Source organism: Coenobita brevimanus, chromosome 81, assembly GCF_032717465.1.
Source record: "Coenobita brevimanus isolate Jiangsu-jjx chromosome 81, ASM3271746v2, whole genome shotgun sequence".
NCBI lineage: Eukaryota > Metazoa > Arthropoda > Malacostraca > Decapoda > Coenobitidae > Coenobita > Coenobita brevimanus.
In genome coordinates this window covers 6,079,775-6,103,867 of record NC_137034.1, presented here as the reverse complement: position 1 = coordinate 6,103,867, position 24,093 = coordinate 6,079,775, and the positions used below count along the sequence as shown (strand labels likewise).

The 24,093-nt window shown below is 39.6% G+C and overlaps 1 protein-coding gene across 1 annotated transcript; it reads left to right on the top strand.

Annotated features, from left to right (window-relative positions):
* The first annotated feature begins 4,813 nt into the window (after nt 1–4,813).
* Nucleotides 4,814–23,067, top strand: LOC145409559 (profilin-like). The gene is made up of 4 exons (XM_080279946.1): nt 4,814–4,998; nt 14,205–14,321; nt 20,970–21,123; nt 21,526–23,067. Exons 1-3 carry the CDS (start codon nt 4,888–4,890, stop codon nt 21,120–21,122), a joined length of 381 nt encoding a protein of 126 aa, XP_080136072.1. The 5' UTR covers nt 4,814–4,887; the 3' UTR covers nt 21,123; nt 21,526–23,067.
* The last annotated feature ends 1,026 nt before the right edge of the window (nt 23,068–24,093 follow it).

The following is a 24,093-nucleotide window of genomic DNA, read 5'->3' as shown; positions in this document are numbered from 1 at the left end:
CCCATTTTTATATTCCATCTGAACCCCTACATGAGCTTGATTGAGGCAGGAGTTGTTATTGTTGTTGTTGCAATCCCAATTTTATCTCGATGTAAACCCAATGGACTTCAGGAAATCGGCCATCCAGGGGACTGTTGTTGATATGTTGAAGAGGTCAGTGTTGTGGGCGTGTGGTGCATCTGTTGAGTGTGTTGTGGTGTGGGGGGCTGACGGCAGTGTGGGGATAGTGAATCGATTATGAGTTTGTATTTTGTGTTGGTATTGTTGCACGGAAGGGTGGTGGCCGCATTGCAGTCTGGGTAGGTATACTCGTGTCTTTGTGTGTACTGTAGAGTAGTTTCTGAGGGGTGTCTGTCTGGTGGTGGTTCTTAAAGGATGCTGTTTGGCTGGGGGTTTTGGGTGGCTGTGGTGGCTATGTGTTTATGTATGTGTTTTGTAAATTGTAGTGTTGTGTGGAGGAGGGAGGATGATGCTGAGGTACTCTGTGTAGTGTTGGTGAATTGTTCGCATCTGTTTCTTCGAGGACGGTGGTGCGTGCAACATAAAGCTACAAGGGTTGGATGGGTCTTGGGCTGAAGCAGTGAACCATGTGCCTCTGCTGTTGAAATGATCATGGATTGGAAAATATTTTGCTTCCTGAGGTCGGTGATATATATTTGTGATTTTGGTGCATATTTTTAAGGCTTTCTTTTAGACTTATCCACGACGGTAACTGAGGAAGGATGTAAGAGGAGAGGGTAGGCGGGGGAGGCGTTGAGGGTGGAGGCAAAGAAGAACGAGGGCTGCCTGAGAATCACCAGTGTTAAGGTTTGAAGGGTTTTCAAGAGATGGTGGTAAAGGGCAGAGGGAAGAGCAGACATTTCACATTGGGTAATGCTACTAGTGTGAATGTCTAAGAGGTCTTGTGTGGTAAGGATCGAGATAGGTGCAGGGGGTGGAGAAGAACATGAACATGTTTTGGGGGCTGTGTCAAACTGACAAAATAGGTACCATACACTGTGCCAGTTAGTGAGAGAGAGAGAGAGAGAGAGAGAGAGAGAGAGAGAGAGAGAGAGAGAGAGAGAGAGAGAGAGAGACTGCAACTGGCACAGCAGAGGGGCGGGTGCTCACATCTTTTGAGTTTTACCCGTGCACGCTGCTGGGCTGGAGACGTACTTGGAGAGGTTGTAGAGGGAGGAGAGAGGGTTCCCAACGTGATACTTACTCCTGTATTACTTCATGATGAGAGTCGGGGAGTATAGGAAAACCCTTGAATGGGAGAGCGAAGAACAAGCGGTTTCATTTCTGCATTGTTCATTATTAACTCACAAACAGAAAAAGCTTTGCCAGACTTTACGAAGAGACGCCGAAGAGTGACAGAGAGGAACTGGGAAGAGGACCAAGAAAATGTGAAGTTTGTTCATGAGAAGACTGAAGAGAATGGGACTGAACTGGAAAACACTTCGCTGTGGAATAACAAGATCAAAAGGTGAGTTTGACTATAATTTTATTGTTTTATTTAGATGTTTTATTTACTATTCAGTATAAGCCCCAACTCTCTAGTTGAAGAAAAAATGTAGAATATGTAAGTGAGCCAAAAACAACCGCAATTTTCCTTTATAATGCTGTAAAAGAAAATATCACTGTTAAAGGTTAAACTATTGTGTCTCTCGGTCTCGGATTTACTGCATTTTAGGCCATTTTCGAAGGTGTAGGAGGCTTCGTAATAGAGAGAAGCAGTGAGGGAAGTGAGAGAGGAGGGAAGGCGTCAGTAAGAAGGGAGGGAAGGAGTCAGTAAGAAGGGAGGGAAGGAGTCAGTAAGAAGGGAGGGAAGGAGTCAGTAAGAAGGGAGGGAAGGAGTCAGTAAGAAGGGAGGGAAGGAGTCAGTAAGAAGGGAGGGAAGGAGTCAGTAAGAAGGGAGGGAAGGAGTCAGTAAGAAGGGAGGGAAGGAGTCAGTAAGAAGGGAGGGAAGGAGTCAGTAAGAAGGGAGGGAAGGAGTCAGTAAGAAAGGAGGAATGAGGAAAGTAAGAGGGGAGGGGAGGAGTGTGGAAAGTAAGAGTGGAGGGGAGGAGTGAGGAAAGTGAGTGAGGAGGGAAGAAGTGGAGGAGAAACTGAGGAGAGAAGAGAGAGTAAGATGACCATTTCTCTTTCGCATCAACTTGGTCCAGATACTTACGACTCAGTGACTACATCTCTACATACTTTCCATAGCACTTCTTCATGACTAGCATCATATTCTAGTGATAATCTCTTGTTACAGCTCGGGATTCAAGATGAACGAATGTCAAGTTTAGGCCAAGTTAATGTAAAAAGAGTATAACGGAGGGAAGGAGGGAGGAAGTGAAGAAGAGGAGGAGTGAGGTGAGGAAGAGGAGGGAGAGGGTGAGGGTAGGAAACAAGGAAGGGATGACGGGACGAAAGGGGGGAGAAAGAAGGGGAAAAAAAAGACGTGAAAAGAGGAAAGGGACGCTAATATAAGGGGAGGAAACAAGAGGAAAAGAGAAGAGGAAGGGAAGGTGAGAAGAGGGGCTGAGAGGAGAGACGCTGTGTGAGAAGGAAACGACTGTGAGAAGATGGAAGAGGAAAAGGAGAGGAAGAGGAGGAGGAGGAGGAGGAACGAACTGAGGAAGTAGATGAGGAGAGAAAAATATGGAATGATAGGTGAAAGGAGAGAGACGAAACGGTAACAAAAGGGAGATGCTGGATAGGAGTAAGAATGAGATGAGACTGAGAGGATAGGGGAAGTAATGAGGGAAGTGGTAGGGGGATTCGAGGGAAAGGAGAGGGGATGGGATGTTGGTGGAGAGAGAGAGAGAGAGAGAGAGAGAGAGAGAGAGAGAGAGAGAGAGAGATTGGCTTTCAAACTTTTACTCCCAAGCGTTAAGTTATTCTACAACAAATGGAAAAACGAATGTAAGAAAATACGGAAATGCATATCACAGGACTCAAGGGAAGAAGGCACACACACACACACACACACACACACACACACACACACACACACACACACACACACACACAATATAAACCTTATCACGGGCGGGACAACTCTAGCACTTCATTGCATCCAGACGATTTTATTCAGCTAACAGTGTGCATAGGAGCCTAAGAGTGTCAGTATCGTCAAGGTTATAGTTCTTTCTCCTTATCTTGGCCCAGTTTTTCATCCTTGGTAGCCTATTTGACGTAAGTCAACGGTGGAAGAAGAAGCCTAGGTCTCTACATCCTTTCCATTGCACTATTTCGTGACGAGCATCGTAAACTAGTGTTAATGTATTGATTCAGCTCCATAACTCTTCTTGGTGACTGGCATTATAATCTGGCGTTAATCCCTTGTGACACCACCACAGCCCTTCCTCGTTACTAGAACAAAGAGAGGAGAATGCAGAGTCTCGCCATGTCTCATCTTCCTCCTACGAAAACCAGTCTTGGTGACGAAGGGAAAATGATCGCCAACCCAATGCCAAAACCATGAAAAAAAAAAAAGTTATGTAACCAGACAGACAAGTAGCTAACTAGCCAGGCAGCCAAGGCAGGATAGCAAGGCAGCCAAGGCAGGAAAGCCAGGCAGCCAAGGAAGGGAGGCCAGGCAAGACAGACGGAGGCAGGGAGGGAGGAGAGGCTAGGCAGGCAAGCCAAGGCAGGCTGACCAGGAAATCCTGGCATGCCGGCCAGACCAGTATGCAGGCCATCCTAGGCAGGCTGGCCAAACCAGGCCAGGTTTTTAAGTTTGTTTTGGCAGAATCCTCCCGCGTCTCTAGTTCTTCTTACAAAAGACAAATCAAAATAACGATATGGAGTCGTTCGTAAATATACCCGTGAATCCGGGACCATATAAGGGTAGATTATCAAGTTAATGGGCACATTGATGTTATTAAAGGATTCAGCAATGTTTAGTCACTTTGGGGAGACCGAGCCTAAACAAGGCCGTCACTCCGACTGAGGCGTTATAACTACTCAAAGTCCGTAGCCGGGTTACTCCCATCTGACAGAAAACCGCTGCCTCTCCATACTCAATGCTGGCAATGAGAAAGTGTTAAGGAAATGAAGCAGGGATGTAGCATCATCGTACTCTGCCCCAAAGTAACAGGTAATCGGTGAAAAAGGGAAGCAAGCCCCTGTCAGGTACAATAAAACTGATTATAGACGGCTGACAGATTATTTTTAGGTTTCTAAGTATTTGTATTTTCGCGGGTCATTCAGTTCCGTGACGTCACTTGACACATGGACCCTCCCAGTAACAGCGATGATTCATCTGGACTTCCGCGTTACAAACTAGTCCATTCTGTTCCCTATACTTTCGCGCTAGTTGCCCAAATACGTGCAAAAATCCGGACAGGTGCACGTGCTTTACCGGAAAAATAAGAGACCGTTGAAATCACTCTGGTAACTGATAAGACATTGTGACGGCTTGTGTCGGTAAAACATGGCAGATTCGTGCGAGGCCGAATATCACTTTCTTTAACCAGCCCCTTACGCGCCAGAAATCCCACTTTCCACTGGATAATCGGACGAAAGATACGAAAGGCTATTATTTGGTGGGAAATAAATATGGAAATAGGTTGCCGGGGGTGGTATAGAAGGCTAGAGTGTGAAATAGAGGAATTGGTAACTGTGTGTCGGAGGGACCAAATATCACTTTCATTAATCAGTCCATTTAGCTCCAAAATCCCCACATCTCTCATTTGAGTGGGATAGAAACATGAAAGGCCAATATGGAGTAAGAAATATGTAGAGGGAATGGGTTACAGGGTGTGGTTCAAGGGAGGAGTTTGTGTAAATAGAGAAATTGGTAACCATGATGGCGGAGGGATACACGGCTTCCTGCGGCTGAGCCTCTCCCATGCAGTAGTCAAGTCTGTGGTGGCTCTGGAGTAGCAGTGGCTCATTTTAGTAACAAATTTGAAAATGTCGTGGCAAAATTACGTCGACCAGCAGCTTGTAGGCTCTGGACATATTATTAAGGCTGTTATTGCTGGACACGACGGCACATTATGGGCTAAAAGTAATAACATAGAAGTAAGTACCTTTCGCCGGCTTAGTACTTGTCTGGTCTTATATTTGCTTTGAAGGAATTAAATTTCCACTTTTAGGAACTGCACCTATAATATTCCATCGGTGTAAAAGGGAATTTGAGAGGCCTGGCTATAATAGAGATGGCTCTGGAGATGGATAATACGGTCATTTCCTTTGTGGTTTTTGGGTGTGACTGGCAACAAAGGCCGGCTGGGGTGGTGGCGGGCTGATAGATCATTACCAGTGAAAGTGTCTGGCTGTCACAGTGACGTAAATTGTGTAAATGTTAAAGTTACCACTGGAAATTTGTTTAACGGATTAATATCGAGCGCGCAAGTTTTGCTGTTTACAAAATTCTTATGTGGATATAATTCTGGTATATTCCACTACCAGTGAAAGGATCTGGTTGTCATAGTGACGTAAAATTGTCTATTAAAACCACCCATTGAAATAATTTGGGGGGGAGGATGTCGAGCACTTAAGCGTAATAAGTTATGGTAAATTAGTTACCAGTGGAAGTTCGGTATAATGTAGCCACGTATTAAAATATTTGGATATATTTGACCTATTAACCAAACCAGATCGCAGGATATATCTGATGTATTCTCCAGATCGCCATATGGGTATAATTCATAGCCTAACGAGTTACATGTTTTTCCTCGAACCAGTGAATGTATGAGGCCGGTAGGGACATGAATGCTCCAGATATTAAATACATCCATGGAATATTTGTGTATAAGGAAGATATATGGTTCACTACTTTTCATACGTCATAGTTCTTAACATTGCCAGTGATTGTGTGGTTGTCAGTGCTATAAATTATCTATTAAAACTATTCGTGGAAGTGTTCTGAGAATAGTATTTAACCTTTGATAATTTTTACATGTATAGTTTTGGGATAAGTCGTCCATTACCAGTGAAGTGTAATTTGTGGTTGACATTGTTCAGATAACTGACATATCCATTAAAGTATTTATTGATAATGGAGCAAGATAACTTTTTCACTCACATTTACATTTTTGCTTATTTTCTTACACCAGAGTGGCCATCAGTCATAAATTGCCAAAATATTAGATTCATGAATGCAGATAAATACTGAAGTAATCTGACTGTTATCAGTAAATGATTTTCCAGTGGATATAATTGTGGGATAATCATAACCAGTGAACCCCTGTTGTCAGTAAATTGTCTGGCCTAAATATTGTGCACCCATGGGTTTTTTATTGGAAAGATAAGTGTCACAACATACACTTAAAATGTTCATATGGGTATCATTCTGGGATAATTTGTCCATTAGGCCTACTAATGAAGGTGGCTGGGTGGCAGTGCAGTAAATTACCTTGTTTCCCAGCCATGGTAATAGGAAATATCAGGCACTCTTCACATACAAAACCGGATGTTCATAAGCAGTATTTGTAGATATAATTCATGTGTATTAATTGGTCCATTACTATTGAGACAGGATTTCAGTGTCATGTATCATTTCAAATATATCTACCCATGAGAATGTGTGGAGAAGGTTGTACCGGTAATTTATTGTTGTAATTCTTTGTCATTACCAGAAGAAAAGCCCAAATTTTCAGTGCTGTTGGTAATTGTCTGATATCCACTCATAAAAATGTTTGTTCAAGATAATGTGGCTTTATTTTCATTGGATAGGTTATTTCTTCTTTGCCATTGAAAGCTTTCCCTCTTGATGTGAACTGCACAGTAGCATAAATTCTTCTTATGCTTAATCCTATCTTCATAAGGTAATGTGTATGGAGATTGCCAGTGCTGTATACATAGTATCTCTCAGTAAACCAGATAACCTGTCCATAAATTGGTATAAATGTGTGTGCATCCATTATAAGTGCTGTGGATTTTGTTTTAAGTAGTTCAGGTACAGAATTACATCTCCATGCAGGAATATATAATGCCAATCTGCCTTAAAATTGACCGGTTTTAGGGGTATATTATTGTATCTTCATTGCCTAATATGTGCCAGTTCTAAAGACAGCTTACCAAATTCATATTCAGAAGATGTAATTAACAAATGGTAGAATTCTACAGTTTCACTCACTACTACCAAAACCATGTGTGGTGCAGGGCAATCCTTTAGTACTGTAATTACCAATAGTTCTCTTACTTGGCCATAAAACAATGAGTGCTTGCTTAGACTTCTGTACACTGATTTAGTAATACAGCAGCAATTTCTTTTCATTAAACTAAATTTCCATAGTAAATTTGTGGCTTGTATGTCCATTACCAGTAAAAGTTTTCCCTCCTGACCTCGATATTAGTGAAAGTTTGCCCCCTAGTCATTCTCTCTCTCTCTCTCTTCATATGACAGGCAAACATTTGTCCTCAATTTGGTATGATTTTAACATAGAACTGGTAGTTTCAACCAACACCAGACTATTTTGGGAAGCTTGAGTGAGCCATAAGAGCCCACATAAATTTTATTGAGTATTAGGAGCAAGAGTTGAATCAATTTCCATACCTCAATTGGGACAATGCTGGTATTTGTTTTTGGCTAATGCCATACCGGTACAGTTTTATTCAGCTGTTGTATTTTACTCGCCTCTAAATGGGGTAGACTTTTGAGGGATTATGTAGCACGTAGCCATGAGTAACCTCCTCACTGCTAGTGGTCATTTCCGTTTGATGAAAGTTATCTGGTTACTAGTCAGAACAACCCTGCAGTCAAGTAAGGGGAAAGGGATCGTTGTTAGGTGGGAAATGGACTACAGTATAATTTAGTTTTCTGCTGTTCCTCTATCTTGTCTTGCTTAACTTTGACTCATACTGGTGCTGGCAGTTCTCATTATAATGCATGAATTTTAATCACTTCTTATTGCATACCATTGCTGCTGTAAATTGTGGAAAAAGTCAAATCAGATTCACTAGTAGCAGTGGAATAAGACATTTTTTTCATTACTGGTGACTTAATAGCAAAGAAATGGCATTCCAAGGACTAGGCCCACTGTATTGCCCAGTTTCAATAACATTGCAGTTCTCATTTACTTGTTTTAATTGCATGAGCATAACACATTAAGCCCAGGGATGTTTTTTACATTTAGTCATGCTATCTTCGGACAGTTTTATTCAGCGTATGACAGTGAACTGGTGTGGTTAGATTTGCCTTAATAAAGACCTTCAGTTTGAGAGTAACATAAATTTGCCTGGTAGCAGCAAGAATAAACTAAAAGGACATCTGGATTCAAGTGGGTTAATGGCTTTGTCCCATGTAACTGTACTTTTACACTTGCATTCCACATAAATATAACACTGAGGTTCCCATGACTGCCAAAGGGGGGGGGGGTCAGGCATTAGCTGAAAGAGTACTGTATTAGTTGCCCCTCCACGTGAGGTAATGTACCGGTACCTTTATTAACGCATGTGGCCTCACTGATGCACTCTTAGCTGAACATAATCCTCTAACATTAACTGGAATAGAATACCAGAGTTGTCCTGATTGTGATCAAGGTCTGTACGGTACCGTTATGTAGGCACACATGCCACAACAGTACTGGTAATGCAGTTCTTTTTATATTTGGAGCTTGTAGTTTCTCGCCATTTTTAAAACCAGTACCTACAGGACATCAGTGCTTTAGAAATTTGGAAAAGTTTATGATGGCCTTGCTGCCAAGACTGGAATTTTCCTTAGCTGAGTGAATGGCAGTGGTAATGGTTTATGACAGTTATTTTGCAGCTACTGGTACACCTTGCCATGCCATGTGCTGCATGTATATACCATATTCAGTACAGTAAAAATAATTGGAATCATACTGGTATGTACAATGATGTTTATCAAATATTCAGTGCAGTATCTGCTGTACTGTGCTTTAGTCATTACAGTGCTTGTATGTAGGTCAAATGTCAGTACAGTAAATCAGCTCCATGATGGTTGCAGCAGCTTAAGGCTTTTACTTCAGCTAATGCTAGACAGGTTTATTCAGTGAGTTGTAGGAACATCATCATTAAGTCCCACGGTTGTCCCATTGCATATATATGGTATATATTGTGCATCATTAACCTTGTGGAAGGCTAGTGATTCCCTCATCCGAATTTTCTGAGAGTAGCCAGAGTATAATCAGAATAGCTACAGCAGAAACTTACGTGTCAGGTACATTATGCTGTTATAGGGTACTGTTTGTACTTGGAATGAAGGTATGCCACAGTACTATTAGCTACAGCTGTTTGGTCCTTCAGTGTTGCATTAATACTTTGACTGTCAGGGGGAAGTGATAAATGTGTGAAACTCAGTGCTCTTCAGTTCTAGTATTTTGTAGACTTAGGCAAGAGTTATGCCCACATATGGAAATGTATAGGCTATTGGGAAATTACAGGAGTTTGAACCCAACTGTGCCCCTCTTCAAACGTCTATCTATCTATCTATCTATCTATATACCTAGGCTGCTTCCCCCAAGGAAAGGGGGAACATTCATGGCAGTGTGATATCAAGGTTTGATGGTTTAAATCTTCTCCTCTCCACCATCCCTTGGTTGTGTATTTCTCAACAACTGCAATACTGTTTTAAATTTGAACATTTCCATGCTTAAGGAAATATGATACTGTAGAATATACTTTGTGCTTTTCATACATGCTGGAAATTTTTTTCTCAATGAAATTGTCCCATGCATAAACACTGCCAGTATATACCGTATGAATTACAGTATTTGAACTAGATACTCTCATAATGTAACTGCTTTTTGTAGCTTTTTGCATTAATATACAGTACCTGGTAATACTGTCTCCAAATGATTATCTGACGCACTTTTTAAAATTGAAGGGGTTAGTTAAGCCTTAATAGGCGCTTTCAGTATGAGAGACATTTATTGAGATTAAAATCAGGTGATAGAAGAATGAGGTATTTTTTTAAGTTGATTAAAATTGTCTGGTGGTAGTACTGTAAGAATAAATTAAACAGGATGTTAAAAGAATTTAGATGGTTACATGTCAAGGATTTTAGGAAGGGATGGTTTTCAGTAGTTAGGTATTTTGGTCCTAGAATGTTGGAAGATGAAGAGGGAAGGGGGAAAAAATAATAATTTACTGTGTTGTCAGTTGTCATTGGTAGACATATGTGATGTGCATCTATAAAGAAAAATGTGGCAAAAAATGCAGATGATCAGGCCTGTGAGGTGGAGCCAAGATCTGGAGGCATGAATATTTGAATGTCTAGCCTTTTTTCATAGGACTTGCTGTTATTTCTGTGCATTATTTCCTTGTTTTCTGCACCCTGCCTCACCATAGCGTTGGGGGAAGAGGGGGGAATCAGGATGAACAATTGTTGAACAGTTATGCAGAGATGTTTGAAAATTTGGGTCATGCATGGAATGATCAGTCAAACTACAGTATTTTCTGCTAGTGGTATGTTTCATCCATTGCATTTATTGAGCCAAGAGAAGGGTGGTTTATTAAGAACTGATTGCTACACACTTGCAGTTGTTTTGCTTTCTAGATCTCCAAACCATGTAGGTAGTGAACCTCTTCCTTATACAGTATATTTATTTCATTCTAGCCACCTTCAGTTTTATTGAGCTTAGGGAGGCTTTTCATAGTGGAGGGATGAGCTTGGTACCACAGAGCCTTCATTAACTATGTACGATATCCCTTCAGAAATAATAATCACACAAGTTCACTAAATAACACACACATAATTGAAGGGATTGACATTTGGGTACTACCATTTTTTGTGAAATTGTTTTGGAAGTATTGTAACTTGAAAAAACTGTGCCCACATAGGGAAATATTTAATGTGCTTTGCCCAGATTGACATTACAAGTCTGTCAGGCTAAAACTATCTTCAGTAGCCTACTGTACTGTATTTCATTATTGGGGTGCATACAGGGGACTGCAACACAGAATAGCTACATACTGTAACATATTTGATTCCATTTTGCTGTTAGTGTATGTGGTCAGATGGGATACCATTTTGGTGTGGTCTTTTGATTCATGAATGACAGGTTAGGCATGTGCATAAAAGCCACAACTATTGGATTTTGTTTTTTTCATTGTGGGAAGAGCGTTGTTGTTAAGTGCATCTTCAAGTGAAGGAAATTGTCTGTGTATGGCAAGAAAGTATGGCAAATTAGTCATGTGGATTGATGGTTCAGAGCTTGAGATGAAAGTGTGGCCACTGGAAATAGTTACATCGTTTAACAAATAAAGCTGCGTTTAACATCTTCAAGCAGAGGACATATTTTTAATTTTCTTCGTTTTTCCAGATTTTCTTTAACCGAGGAAAAACTTCTTGTTTTATGGATTTAGTGAAGACTATATAAACTCTAGTCTGAAGTCTCCCAAGAGCTGGTTAAAATTGTCAGGAGATAGCATGAATAAAATACTGACTTACTTCGATAGGAGTGCATTTTCACAGCTAAGGTGCCCAAATATTCATGTAAATGGTGTTGGTGCTTAAGTTTCAAGGCTGAAATGGGGAAAAAATGGAAGTTGTACTGTACCACAGATAGCTAAAACAATGACATCCTCAAGCAAAAGTGGTTAAGTGGACCACTGTACTCAAACAGTTATGTATACCAGCAGTATTTTAGTGAAGTAATCCTTGTCACAAAGATTAGTTTACCTTTAGCCTAGTGATAAAAAGACAAGTGTGTCCATAACTCAGGCTTGATATGACATTCTTAGCTGAATAAAATGGCTGGAATGAAGTACCGGTACTTTAGTCCTGTGAGGGTTATTGGTGACTAACATGCCCGAGGTCCTGTATATCACTAATCTGGTGTAAGGTGGAATGCTTTTAGGTGTAGGTTAGGCCTGTCAGCAATTTTAGTGAACTTTGTACTGGTGTCAGACACATAATACAGGTACAGTGAGTCTTAATTTTGCATTAAGCTAGGTTTCAGAAGACTTGTAAATTGTGTTATGTCATAGGAAAAAGCATACTGGTACAATATTAATCCATATAGCCCAGGGATGTTTTGCCAGAGCTGAATAAAACTATCTTGCATAACTATAGTCAGATGAGTTTCCCAGCCTTAAGGTGTTAAAACATGGAAACTTAATGGGAGCTCCTGTAGTGTGACTGGGAGATGAGAAATGGAATTTGATATTAATGAAGGGGTTTTTGGGTGATGGTCCAGTAGGAACAAATTGACACTGTTTATGGTTGCCGTTTCATGTACAATAATTATTTTAACTGGAAACTATTTTCTTTTTCAAGTTATTTGGCTTGTCAGATCCCATGGGCACAAAAACCAAAAATGTGTATACAGTAGTTCAGATTTTAGAAAATACCAGTGAGAAAACTGAGGAATCATCAAAAAAATTTTATCTGTGCCTCCAGAGCACAATATTTTCAGGTGATCTGGCCATATATTAAGGGAGAGGGTAGAGAATACTACTAGGGATATAGTAGTGTTGACCTCTGCAAACTAATGATTAAGTTTTAATCTTTCCTCTTAATTTCTCTATAAACACATTATTCAGCTTGGGAGATTTCTTATGGAGTAAATTAAGAATAATGAAGGTTATCTCCAACTACTATGTTTGAAGATTCAAGCTGAGCAAAATTGACAAGTATGAATAATACGAGACATCCTCAGGTTGAAGGGATTAAGTGAGATGATGGGGAAAGGTGGTGGTGGTGGGCAGAGAATGGGGTGGAAGGACAAGTTTGTAATGGAGTACAGTAGATAAGGGAAAATGCTGCTGGGGGGGTTATTGCTGTGTAGAAATCAGTACGGTACGGTACTAGTAAGACATGTTGTCATGGACGTGTACCAAAATATAAAATACTTAAGAATTTTGAGTTACATTAGGGATAGTGGCAAAGCAGTTTTATAGCTAGTTAAATACCGGTACCGTACTTGTACGTCAATCTTGCTCATTTGCTCCCAGGTTCACTGTGAATAAGTTCCCAGTTCCTATCAATGTACCGTACACTAGTTCCATTGCTACCTGTATGTGTTGTAAGCCTTATGGAGCAGTTATTCTGAACACTTTTGCATGATGGTATAAGTCTGGGGTAATAAGAGGTGACTGTAACAAATATAACAGCTGCCCATACTGTATTCTGATGTAACATTCCTTCACCCTGTAATAAAACAAAATTCATGTCAGTAGCTAAGTGTCATGAATGGTTCAGATAGATAGGATTTTACACAAAGTAGATTTTCCCTATGGTTAAAAAAATCGTATATAATTACTCTTGCACCTTCATGTTAGTTAGGTACGGTACTCAGTGTCTGGCATATCTTTTAGCAGTACCGGTATTGACCCTAACCTTAGCCAGTTGGTGTAGTTTACTTCCATGTTGTCTCCATATTATTTTATTCATGTTTAGGGGGACACAATTTGGTCAACAGGGATCAACTGTAACCCTAACCCTTTCACTGTCCATATCATTTATAAAGGCTCCAACAAGCTTGCATGTGTATGAGATCCTAATCTGAATAAAACTGTCTGAAGGTACTAAGAATAAAATAAGGTCAAGGCTGTGGAAATGAGTTACCTGAGGGGAGCATGTGGAGTGACATAGAGGGACAGGTTGATGAATGAAGAAGTGAAAGAACATTGTGGGGTGGATTTGATTGAGAAAATTAAAGAGAAATACACTGAGGTGGTTTGGACATGTGGAGAGAATGGAGAATGAAAGACTAAGAGGGTGTTTGTAGGTGAAGTGGAGGGAGGAAGAGGGAGGGGGAGACTGAGAATGGGGTGGAGGGATGGAGTTGAGAGGTATATGAGGGAGGGGGGAGTGAGCTGGGGGGAGGGCAGTCAAATGATGGGTGACAGAGCGACTTGAAGGAGTGTTGTCTGCGGCCACCCTTTACATAATTAGGGTGTCGGGCTATAGATAGATAGATTGTGGGAGTGAATGAGTTAGAGGTCTCTTGGAGCACATGGGAGGCTGCAGAGTTTTAGGACCATGAGACACACTTTGAGAAGTATATTAGTATACAGTCAAACCCTCATGATACTTTTAATTCTTGTCACTTAAAATATTTTTGAGCTGTGGAAAGTAATCTTGCATTGAAGTGAGGTACCGGTAAATATGCTAACCTAGTAATCCATGCATTACGTATATTTTTTCAGCATATTCACTTTACCTCCCCTAGAAATTTTTGATGTTATAATTGCAGCATTATACCTGTAGTCTGGGCAAACTAGATTGTTTGAGTTTTACTTTGTATAAGTGTATTATATTAATGGTATAGCTATTTTCTTTATGATACCAAGTTTGCTCTTTTCTTTCTTTTCAGCCCACAAAAGAAGAACTGGTCAAATTGTCTGGCAGTTTTGCAGATCAGAGCAATTTGGCAATGAGTGGAGTCCATATGGGTGGCGAAAAGTTCATCTACCTCTCTGGCACTGATAATGTAAGTAGTTTCAGCTAGTTCTTATGGCTCATTATTTACACTGAATAGGTGTAAGCAAAACCGTGTTGGATGCGATCAGCCTGCATCCCACATTGAAGTGGTCAGTATCGATACAAAAGGGTTGGGCCTCTCATGTTGTCAATGCATGCCTCAGAAGTTCAGATATGGGACTTCACAGCAACTTTGTGCTCAGTTTTATTTATATGATCATTATCCTATTAGCTGTGAATCAATTTGCATTTTGTGGCACCTGGTGGTCTAGTGGTGGGAATGCCCCCAGTCGCAGTGGTGGCCTTCCGTAGCTAGGTTCCATTCCTGGAAGGTGACTAAAGGCTTTTGATCCTGTAATATTGCCAAGGGATGTACTGTAACTTTTTGGTTGCCACCCACTCACATTAATTTTTATTATAATGCTGTTAATCATTACAGGAACTCAACTAACTCAGTACATCATTGCTCACTATTAATTAGCCGTGATGAGGTGGGTCAGAGTTGAAAATTTCACTTTAGCTTTTATTGCAGTATATTGTTTCCTCAGACTTCATACAGACTTTCCTAGCTCTGAGTATGTACAGATGGATTCTCACATCATATACAGTATTTGACAGATGTATAGAACCTTGGTTATAACTTTGATATTAGGAAAGAATCATTCATGCTAGACCTTTATCTGTCCATGTACCTAGGCTGCCTTCCCCCTGGAAAAGGGGGATAGACCTTTATGGCCTAGTATATAACTTTGTTATGAAGGAAGATAAATCACATGCAAGAACTTTACCCTCACTTAGAGCAATTCACAGTTCACCCTGCCCCTAATGTGAATCAGTTTCCACCCATCACTGGTGTAGCCTGTTGTAATTTAGGTCTTATCTCTTTAGCTACATGTTGCTTTGAGCATCACCAGACAAGTGGTTAGAACACCCCCATAAGATTTACAGCCATGCATTGGTTTGAGCCCCAGGAGGTGACTGGAGGCTTCAGCTGTCACCAAGATACTTCTTGAGCTGTAGCATTCATTAACCCTATCACTATGGAAGGTCTTTCAAAAGTTGAATAAATACCTGGTCATTGTACGAATAAAATAAAGGAGTTAACTGCTCTGGGATAGAGTATAGAAGAGTCTAAAGGGTTAGTAATGGGATTAGCAGTTACCGTTTTGGTTCAGAATTCCAAATTGCAGTAGTACCACCAGTGTGAACATTAACGTTCCTGGGCTTTGGCTCGCTTGTGGAAATTTATTTTTTTACTTTAGAGGATGATATTTAATGAGAGAGAAGCTGGTGGTAGCATGGCTAAATTATGGTGGATGTGATGTCCGCTGGAGGATGTTGGAAACTTTTTAACCCATCTGGAGTTTCTCTTCTGAGCTGAACAAGTCTTTTGGTAGTACAGTTACTAAGAATAAAGCATACATACGTACATACATACACACATACATATGCCACATACATACATACAGGCATGCATGCATGAATATCAGGTACTTCAGTAAATATTTTGATCCCTTAGATATGCACTGGCCACTGCTGTTTTTAGTAGTTTGTATGTCTCCTGTTTGGTTGGTATGGATTACCAGTGTACAAAACTGAAATGTAATACCCAAATATATACAGATATGATTAATGTTTGTATACATTAATTCATGAAGCGGTTAGTTGTTCCTTCACAAATCCAAGTTACATTCTGTGTGCTAGAACATAAGTCTCCTCAGAAACATTTTTCCTCTTAACTTTAACTTTCTTCACCTTGAGACTCAGTCCACAAAGTAGAAGTCTTTGCATATACTGTATCCGATTTGATATTTTTTATCGCTGTAACCCACTATGTTTAGATGTCGTTAGTTTTATTTTTGACATATCGTGGCACTTCTTTTCAGCTGTAAGTTAGACTTGCTGTCTGCAGGGATTAGATACAGCCTAAATAAACCCTTTCAGCACAAGAAGCTTTCATTAAACTGAGTAAAATTGGCTGGTAGGAACAAGAATAATCTCAAAAGGATCTAACGTGAATTTGTGGGGTTATTCTTCACCTTCAAGTTTATCTGCATAATTTGATTGTTTTCACCTTTCAACCATTTGACATTACAGTAAGTGGTGTATGTGGGTATATTGTTCATGCTAAAGTGGAAATTTTTCCCAAGAAGTAAGGTCTAGAAAGAGGGGTGGGGTGAGTTGGAATACTAACCAGCAGCCTGCCCAGTGAAATGGGGCATATAATCTGTTACATTTTTATTTAGTTTTGGCAGTGCCACTTGTATTGAAGGTATTAAGGTTACAGTATTTCTAACATCTCTAGTTTTAAATTTGTCATAAGTTGAATAAAATGATCCGAAGTTAGCTGATGAAAGAAAAAAGGTGCAAAGAGGATAGGTGAGGAACACTCGAGTCTCTCTCTCTCTCTCTCTCTCTCTCTCTCTCTCTCTCTCTCTCTCTCTCACATGAAGTCCACAGTGAACTTGAGAAAAATTGCCTTTCAAATTTCCACTGGTGCCTATAAAGCTGGTAGTGTAATGCCACCATTTCCCCCCATTTTACAGTATGTGTAGCTTTGGGAGATGATGCTTTAGAATTCATCCCTTATGTATCATGCTGACTGCATGTCATGGCAGGAAGGCCTGCTAGAGAAGCAGCAGTATCATCTGTGGTTAAATTTGGAGCGTAATAGGAATATGAAAGAGTACAATCTTGAGTGTGAAAATTAACCAGTAATAATAGCAAGAGAAGCTGTATAGGATATGTTGATGTAAGGGAGACTTGTGATGTGTTGAAATTGTGGGTTTGCTGTATCAGTTAGCTATGCTGAATATAGTATGAATCGACAAAATTATCAGCTCAGGGTTTGATGCTTATACAGAGAGTTTACTTGCCCATCATCTGTGGTACTGGTTCCAGTCTTATTTAAAGGGAAGGTATGATGATTTATTTATAAATCAGCTGTCTTAAAGGCCTTACAGTAAGTAATATTGGAAGGCAGCTTCCTGGATGGCATTACAATATTGGTAGAACTCCAGTCATCTCTTGACGATCAAACCCATGCTTATGGTGAGGCAGTCACACTGACTGGGACATTTCTAACTACTAGACCAACAGGAGATATGAAGTAATTGTGGAGTTTTCATTATGGTACTGGTGTGATACAGTATGTTGATTTGATATGGCATTGTTCCCATTAACTAGCTGTTGTGATTTAAATAGGCTGCCCTTGCCTCCATCTTCCAGTTTTTTAGCACTGGTAGTGACCTATGTAGGTTTAGGAAACAGTTTATAATGAACGGATCTATGTGTATGGGAGATAGACATGTCTTGTAAATAGGGAAAATGTACAGCAACTGGTAATGCACTTTTTTTATTGATTCCACAATATACCACAAATTATAAACTAGGGTCCCAGTTTACAGGACCAGTTATGGTGGAAAGTTATTTTACATGTGCCTGACTGAGTGGGGACTGTCTGTGCAGGAGGGTCCCAATCTTATGAGCTAATTGGGAACAAGGATTTTGCTCGTTAGCCGAATTCTCGTTAAATGAAGTGAAGAACTTACGGGAAAAATAGGGTTAGGGAGCAAGGGCTCCGAGCAACCTGCTCCCAAACCACCAAAATTGACTTTCTGATCATTTTAAGCTGGAATAAGAGGGTAATACACCTGAAATATAAAAACAGCATTAATATAAGCAGAATAACATAAATTTTAGGTAAATTAGGAATGGGGTGAACAACCAGCCAAGTAACCTCCAGCGACCACCAACGCCTGTGACAGACAATTTTAGGCCGGAATAAAGGGTTAATACATATGAAATACAAAAGACAGCATTAAAAAAATGGACAGCTGTGGCGCGACCCTTGTCTCGATTCTCATAAGTTGGGATTTGGGAGGATTTTACCTGCTTGTTAAACAGGCGGTGGTGCGGATTTCAAGACCTTATATTAGTGAATTCTCGTTAAGCGATTGCTCGTTAACCAGGACTTGCTTTGTATAGTTTTACCATAAAGTTGAAGTAACTATATTATTAAAAGTATAGGTAGAGTCTGAGTTCCTTGTGCCATGTTTACCAAACGTTTATCCACGTGGACTTGGAATTTTGCCTCAGTGGCAGAATAAGGCTCTACATCCTTTCTCATTGTAGCGACTTTCTGTGACTAGCTTCATATTCTAGTGTTTTCTTGTTTCAGCTGAACATCAAGATGGAGAGAGAGCTTTTAGGCAAAGATGATAGATGGAATTTAGGACATCTCTTCTTTCTTTAATCCACTTGCATACCACTACCATAAAATAATTAAACAGCACTTCAACCATTCATTCCCCCCACCCCACATCACCACCCACCACTGACGTCTATCTGCTTCTCATGTCTCACATCTCTGCGTTAGTTTATTCTTGTCACATCATCCCTTTGTCCACTGATTTCAGTACGTTTTTATGTATGCTCATTCTTTGGTTGCCATTCTCACTTTTGCACTTTGTGTGGAACAAATCCTTTAGCCCCTTGAGTTGGTTGGTGTATTTTACTGTACTGGTTTTTGCTTACTGCTGTGAAGTTCCAGTCAGTGTTATTTAGATCAGGAGGGGATTCTCTTATCTAAGATATTAAAGAAGGCTATATTGTTAGCTAAACTCTTTACTGGAAATCCCAGAAAGCATGTTTTTTTCATATTAGATAATATTCGGGCTTTGACTAGCGGTGTTTCAGAAATTTACTGGGATCTACATAGGAAAAAAAGTGTAGTTTGTCCCAAATTCTTCTAAAATCATCTGAGATTGGCAAAAAAAAAGTCATCAGATTAAAAGTACTAAGCAGAGGATTTAGGTCCTTAGATATCAAGAGGTGGTAAGAAACCACTAAGTCTTCAAGTGTTGGTAGTTGCAGTGTTACCTTGAGCACTCATCTTGATCACCAGGTGCCTTTAGGTGTAAGATACCAGTGTATTTCATCTAGAGTGTCATCTGTTTGTTCTGTTTTGAGGGTATTTAGGTGAACCTCTTCAACCAGTTTTTGTATTTTATTCTTGTTACTGTGGGACAGATTTATCCAGCTTAGGAGTGACTTTTGAATTTGTGGTTAGATATAACCTTCATTAACTTCAAGTGAGTACTCCTAAAGTGAGTAAATGAAGTACCAGCAAGAAGTACCATATAAAAATATGCAGTCATTAAAAAAAAAATATATTTGGATGACAAATATGGTTTCATTAGGGTGGTTGTAATTTGTAAGATCCATGAGCTTGGCCATGGCAAAGCAAGCTGTTTTAAATGGATTGGGCATACCTTACTACTGCAAGGTGGTACGGTACCAGTAATTGTTCCCTCCAGCTCGCCCCCCCTCCCCCCCAAACATGTGGCACATGTTCACATCACAATTTGGTACTGTACCAAGAACCAACAGTCCATATTTAATGCATGGTAGGGGTCATCTCATTCAGTGCTTGTATAATAATATAAAGCTTTTGGAGGAGGGGATGCAAAATGAAACAAGTCTGTTTTGATGAAATTCATAACTTTTCCTTACATTAGCTTGGAACTCAACTAGCTAATGTATTTCAAGTAGATCATGTCTGACAGTTTGACCACATGGGATGAAAAAAGCTTGTAAAGGAGCATAAGTAACTGAGCTGACATGCCGGTAATATCCAGTGAAAAATTAATTATTCATATATTATTAAATCTGAATGATGTGGGTCCTATTACTGTGGATAAAAAAAGGAGTTTCATATAGTAGTAGTAGTGTTGGAACATTTCTCATCCTGTTGCTTCATCCCTTATTACTCAGTTGGGAGTGTAGGGCCCTATGGCTGTGCTGCAGAGTCCAGACATTTATGGCAAGAGTGAAAGTTACTTACCGGTAACTTCTGTGTAGCATTGTGTAAGCAGTAATCCCCAAACACTGATGTAAACCTTTATAGGCCACATCCAGTTGGAGCTTCTTGACCCAACAGACTACCAGGGATAATTTGTTGGCTATATATGAGAGAGTGGGGTGTGAGCTAGGAACAGGGCAATGAAATGGCGGGGAACAGGGCGACATGGAGGCAGTTTATTTGTGGCCGCTCTTTACGGGATTGAGGCGTCTGGCAATAGATAGATAGATACATTTTAGAGCCCAACCTATTATATATGTATATACCAAAACAAATGTAATGTTTAGGTTGATTTTAGGTAACAAGGGATTGGGTTATTAATGTTAGGGCAGTGTATGAAGTAATTTTTTTTCCCTCCCTCGGGTTATCTGATGCAAGGTGAAAACAGGAATAAATTGGTCAGTGTGAATTAAAGTTTCTGCTCTTTCCTGGGTACCAGTATATGATTCAAAAAGGCAGAATCTGCAATGCATATGAAAGTCTGAAGTATTCACAACATAGCTTCAGTTCTGTGATTTGTTATTGTAAATGTAGTAATTTTTTTTTTTTCTCTACCCAGATAATTTCATGCAGGATGATGAGAACTGGGCAACATGAGAAGGTCTGGACTATTAAGGATGAACTGATGATAAGGCAGACATGATAATCCTGTGATTTTTCTTTACAGGTTATTCAGTGCATGAAGGCAAAAACCAGGATGCACCTCAAGAATTTTATTATTTGCTTAGTACTCTCCCTTTATTTTTTTTACTTTGAGGCAGATGTATTAATGGAGTAATTTTTCTTTCTCTCCAGGTAATTCGATGCAAGAAGGCGAAAACCGGGATGCACTGTATGAAGACCAAACAAGCAATATTGGTAGCAGTGTTTGAGGAACCAGCTCAGTATCCCCAGGTGGCTTCTATTGTAGAAAGTCTAGGGGATTACTTAATCTCCCTGTCTTACTGAGGTAGGCATTGATGTAGTTTATGGTCGTCAGGGCTACATTACCTAGATTGTGATGATTTTACTGAAATGTACAACTTTCTATGAATGCTTGATTAGAATATCCCTGTTTTCATACTGAGAAACTGTAATTCACATCTTTAATACTGTACTGTACTCTACTGAATTTTTTTTTTATGAAGGTGAATGTTTCTTTGAAGCATTGATTGTACAGTATTGTAAACTTACTGTGTTTGTACACCGTAATGTCTGAGCTGTTGCCTTGTGATTTAATGTATTTCTTGATATTGTTTGAGGAGCCATATTCCCAAGTCTTATTGGTAGGGTTAGTTTTAAGTGTACCAAGATTTGGAGTTAAGGGGATATTAAAGTAATTTAAGATTCTTACACAAATTTTCATTTGCAGTGATAGTGGAGCATCTGAATATCACCTTATCTTCACTTGGAAGTTTGTGGCAGTGGATGACATGTGATAGACAAGTGTTTATCAATGGAATTGACAGTGTCATGAACCATACATGTTCCCACTGCTGTCTGCAGCTAGATCTGAAGAATTGAAAACTAAAAGTGAAAACCTTAGGTTTTGATTGATGCAGAAGTTTGGGAAAGGCTTGCCTTTGTCACCAGTGTTGATGTAATTTTGACAGTGGAAAGGGTTCTTTGAAATGGATATAATTTTCGTGTTTGAACACTTTTGTATAATAAATTTTTTTCATGAACATTTTATTAATGAAGCTTTCTTGTGGAATTAACCTGCACTCTTTACAAGTGATGATTTTGCCGCTACTAGAGAAGTGGGTAGCCTGTGTGCATGTGAGCATTTAGTGGTAGGGAGGGGGTTGATCCAGCTCTGCTTCTGTCTTGTGATCCTCCTCCTTCCTTACGTCTTCCTGCTACCCTCGCCCTAAACCACATCTTAAACTATCCTGCCTATTTAATTCTTTTGCACTCCAACACCCGAGTGAGTGTCTAGTCTTTCCTAGCCACTGATCCCTGTGTTGATCTTAAATGAATTGTTTTGTAAGGGAAAGGTTCCTGCATTAAATATCAACTATTGGGAACAATAGAATTGAATATGCATTCCTTACTTCAGCTGGTATCTTATGTTGATATCCAACGAACTATATTTTCTTGTGTGAAACTAGCCTGATAATTGGGTCCTAACTATTACTGTGCATATGCTCAGTCTTAAGATTTGTTTATGCCATTTCATTTGATTATAAGAGGGAATACCTTATATAACAGTTATATGGAAAATAAAGTTGTTTACAAGTTTGGGGGTTTTGTCACCTATTTAAAAGTGTATGATTGTGAACCGGAAGTATTGCTTCAATGTGGTCAAGTTAATGTTCAAAATACATCTGGTTCAGAATCTCAAAGTTAATTAACCCCTTCAATCCAGTGACGTATTTTCAGATTTGTTCTTGCCACATTCAGTTATATTCAGCTTAAGAGAAATCGAGTTGTGAAGGTTAATGGAGACAGCTGCTAACTTTGTCTATAAATGATTTCTCCAGAGTTAAGATCATCTGGAAGTAGCAAGAATATGCAGGAGTTGCAGAAGATAATGTAGGGATTTCAATTTAGTGTGGTGGACAAAACATCAATAAGGCATAGGTCGGTTTTACACCGTTCTGAAATATATTTAGGTATTTATGGAATCTTAATTGTTCCTGATTTGTGTTAAAATTGAGATGCCTTACTGTTTTATGTCCATCATAGTATATTGAAATCCCCATAACTTTCAGCTGACCCTTTTAATAATGTCGTGGACTGAAGGGGTTGATCTTGCGAGTTAGGTTACATTGTGCGGGCTGGCACTACTGAAACCGGAGGCACAAAATTGGCAAAGACGTGCCCAGGCTTGGTGTTCTGCCGCATTGGTATACTGCTGGCGCTCAGTATTGTACAGCTTCCATTGACCCCCCCAATAAACACTACTTAACAGCATTTTGTTTGTCAAAGCCTTTATGTGTACCACATGTTGTCCAAACTCTGCACTGAATCTGAGCACTTCTGCAGTAGACATTCTCTGACTGTGACGAAGACATTGAAATTTTGTTTCCACAGCACGGAAATGCCTGATATTGCTGAATTTATATTTGTTCCATGCTGAGTACTGTACTAATGTTTTTCTGCAATCTAAGTCGTACAATTGTAGACAGTGATCCACTTTATATCGGTTATGAAAAAATTTACTAGAGTAATGCAATCCTAGGAACCCTGTAAGCTTTTCAGGGTACTGTAAAGTTCATAATTGTTAAGCTGCATGGAGCAGTGAATTTGTCTGCAAATGTTCATTATGTAGGTGCTCACACAATGGCAGGTTCCTCAGTACTTCAAGACGACTTCAGTCAGTCTGGGAAGAATAAATTACAATGCTTATTAGTGGATGGACATCATATACATTTTATTTTTAGTCTTAATATTTTTTCTTCACATTCAGAAACTTCATTCACTGTGACAGTGAGATCTATAGCCACCATCCAGCCAGAGAAGTTTATTATGATCTGAGTAAGAAATCTAGAGGTAAAAAAAATGAAAGTACATGTCCTCGTTTGTAATGTGATAATAGTTTTATCTAACCACCGGTCAAAAAATTTATCCAGATCAACATTTTCTGGAGATCATTCCCATCATCGAGACCTAATTTTACCACCAAAGGACTTAAAATATTAAGTGAAATAAACTGGAACAGATTAAAGATTTCTGTATACTGGTTAAGTCAGGTACAAGAGTTTTCCGAATTCATCTTTTGTACCGTACTTTTAGTTTTCCTCTGCTGTAAAACAGTTCCTAGGATGAGAGACCTTTGGTGTACAATATTTCTGCTCATATACTGGATGATGTGTGAAGGAGGAAAGTGAGGACATTCCCTGAGTGTGAAGTACTTGGTGAACTTTGTAAGGAAAAAAAAAAAAAAAAAAAGGCAGAGGAATTCAAAGCCCCAATAAATGGGGACTGAAGAAACAAA

Coding starts and splice junctions, on each gene's coding strand:
- LOC145409559 (XM_080279946.1), top strand. CDS start 4,888: ATGTCGTGGCAAAATTACGTCGACCAGCAGCTTGTAGGCTCTGGACAT. Junction 4,999..14,204: donor CTAAAAGTAATAACATAGAA/GTAAGTACCTTT, acceptor CTTTCTTTTCAG/CCCACAAAAGAAGAACTGGT. Junction 14,322..20,969: donor ACCTCTCTGGCACTGATAAT/GTAAGTAGTTTC, acceptor CTTTCTCTCCAG/GTAATTCGATGCAAGAAGGC.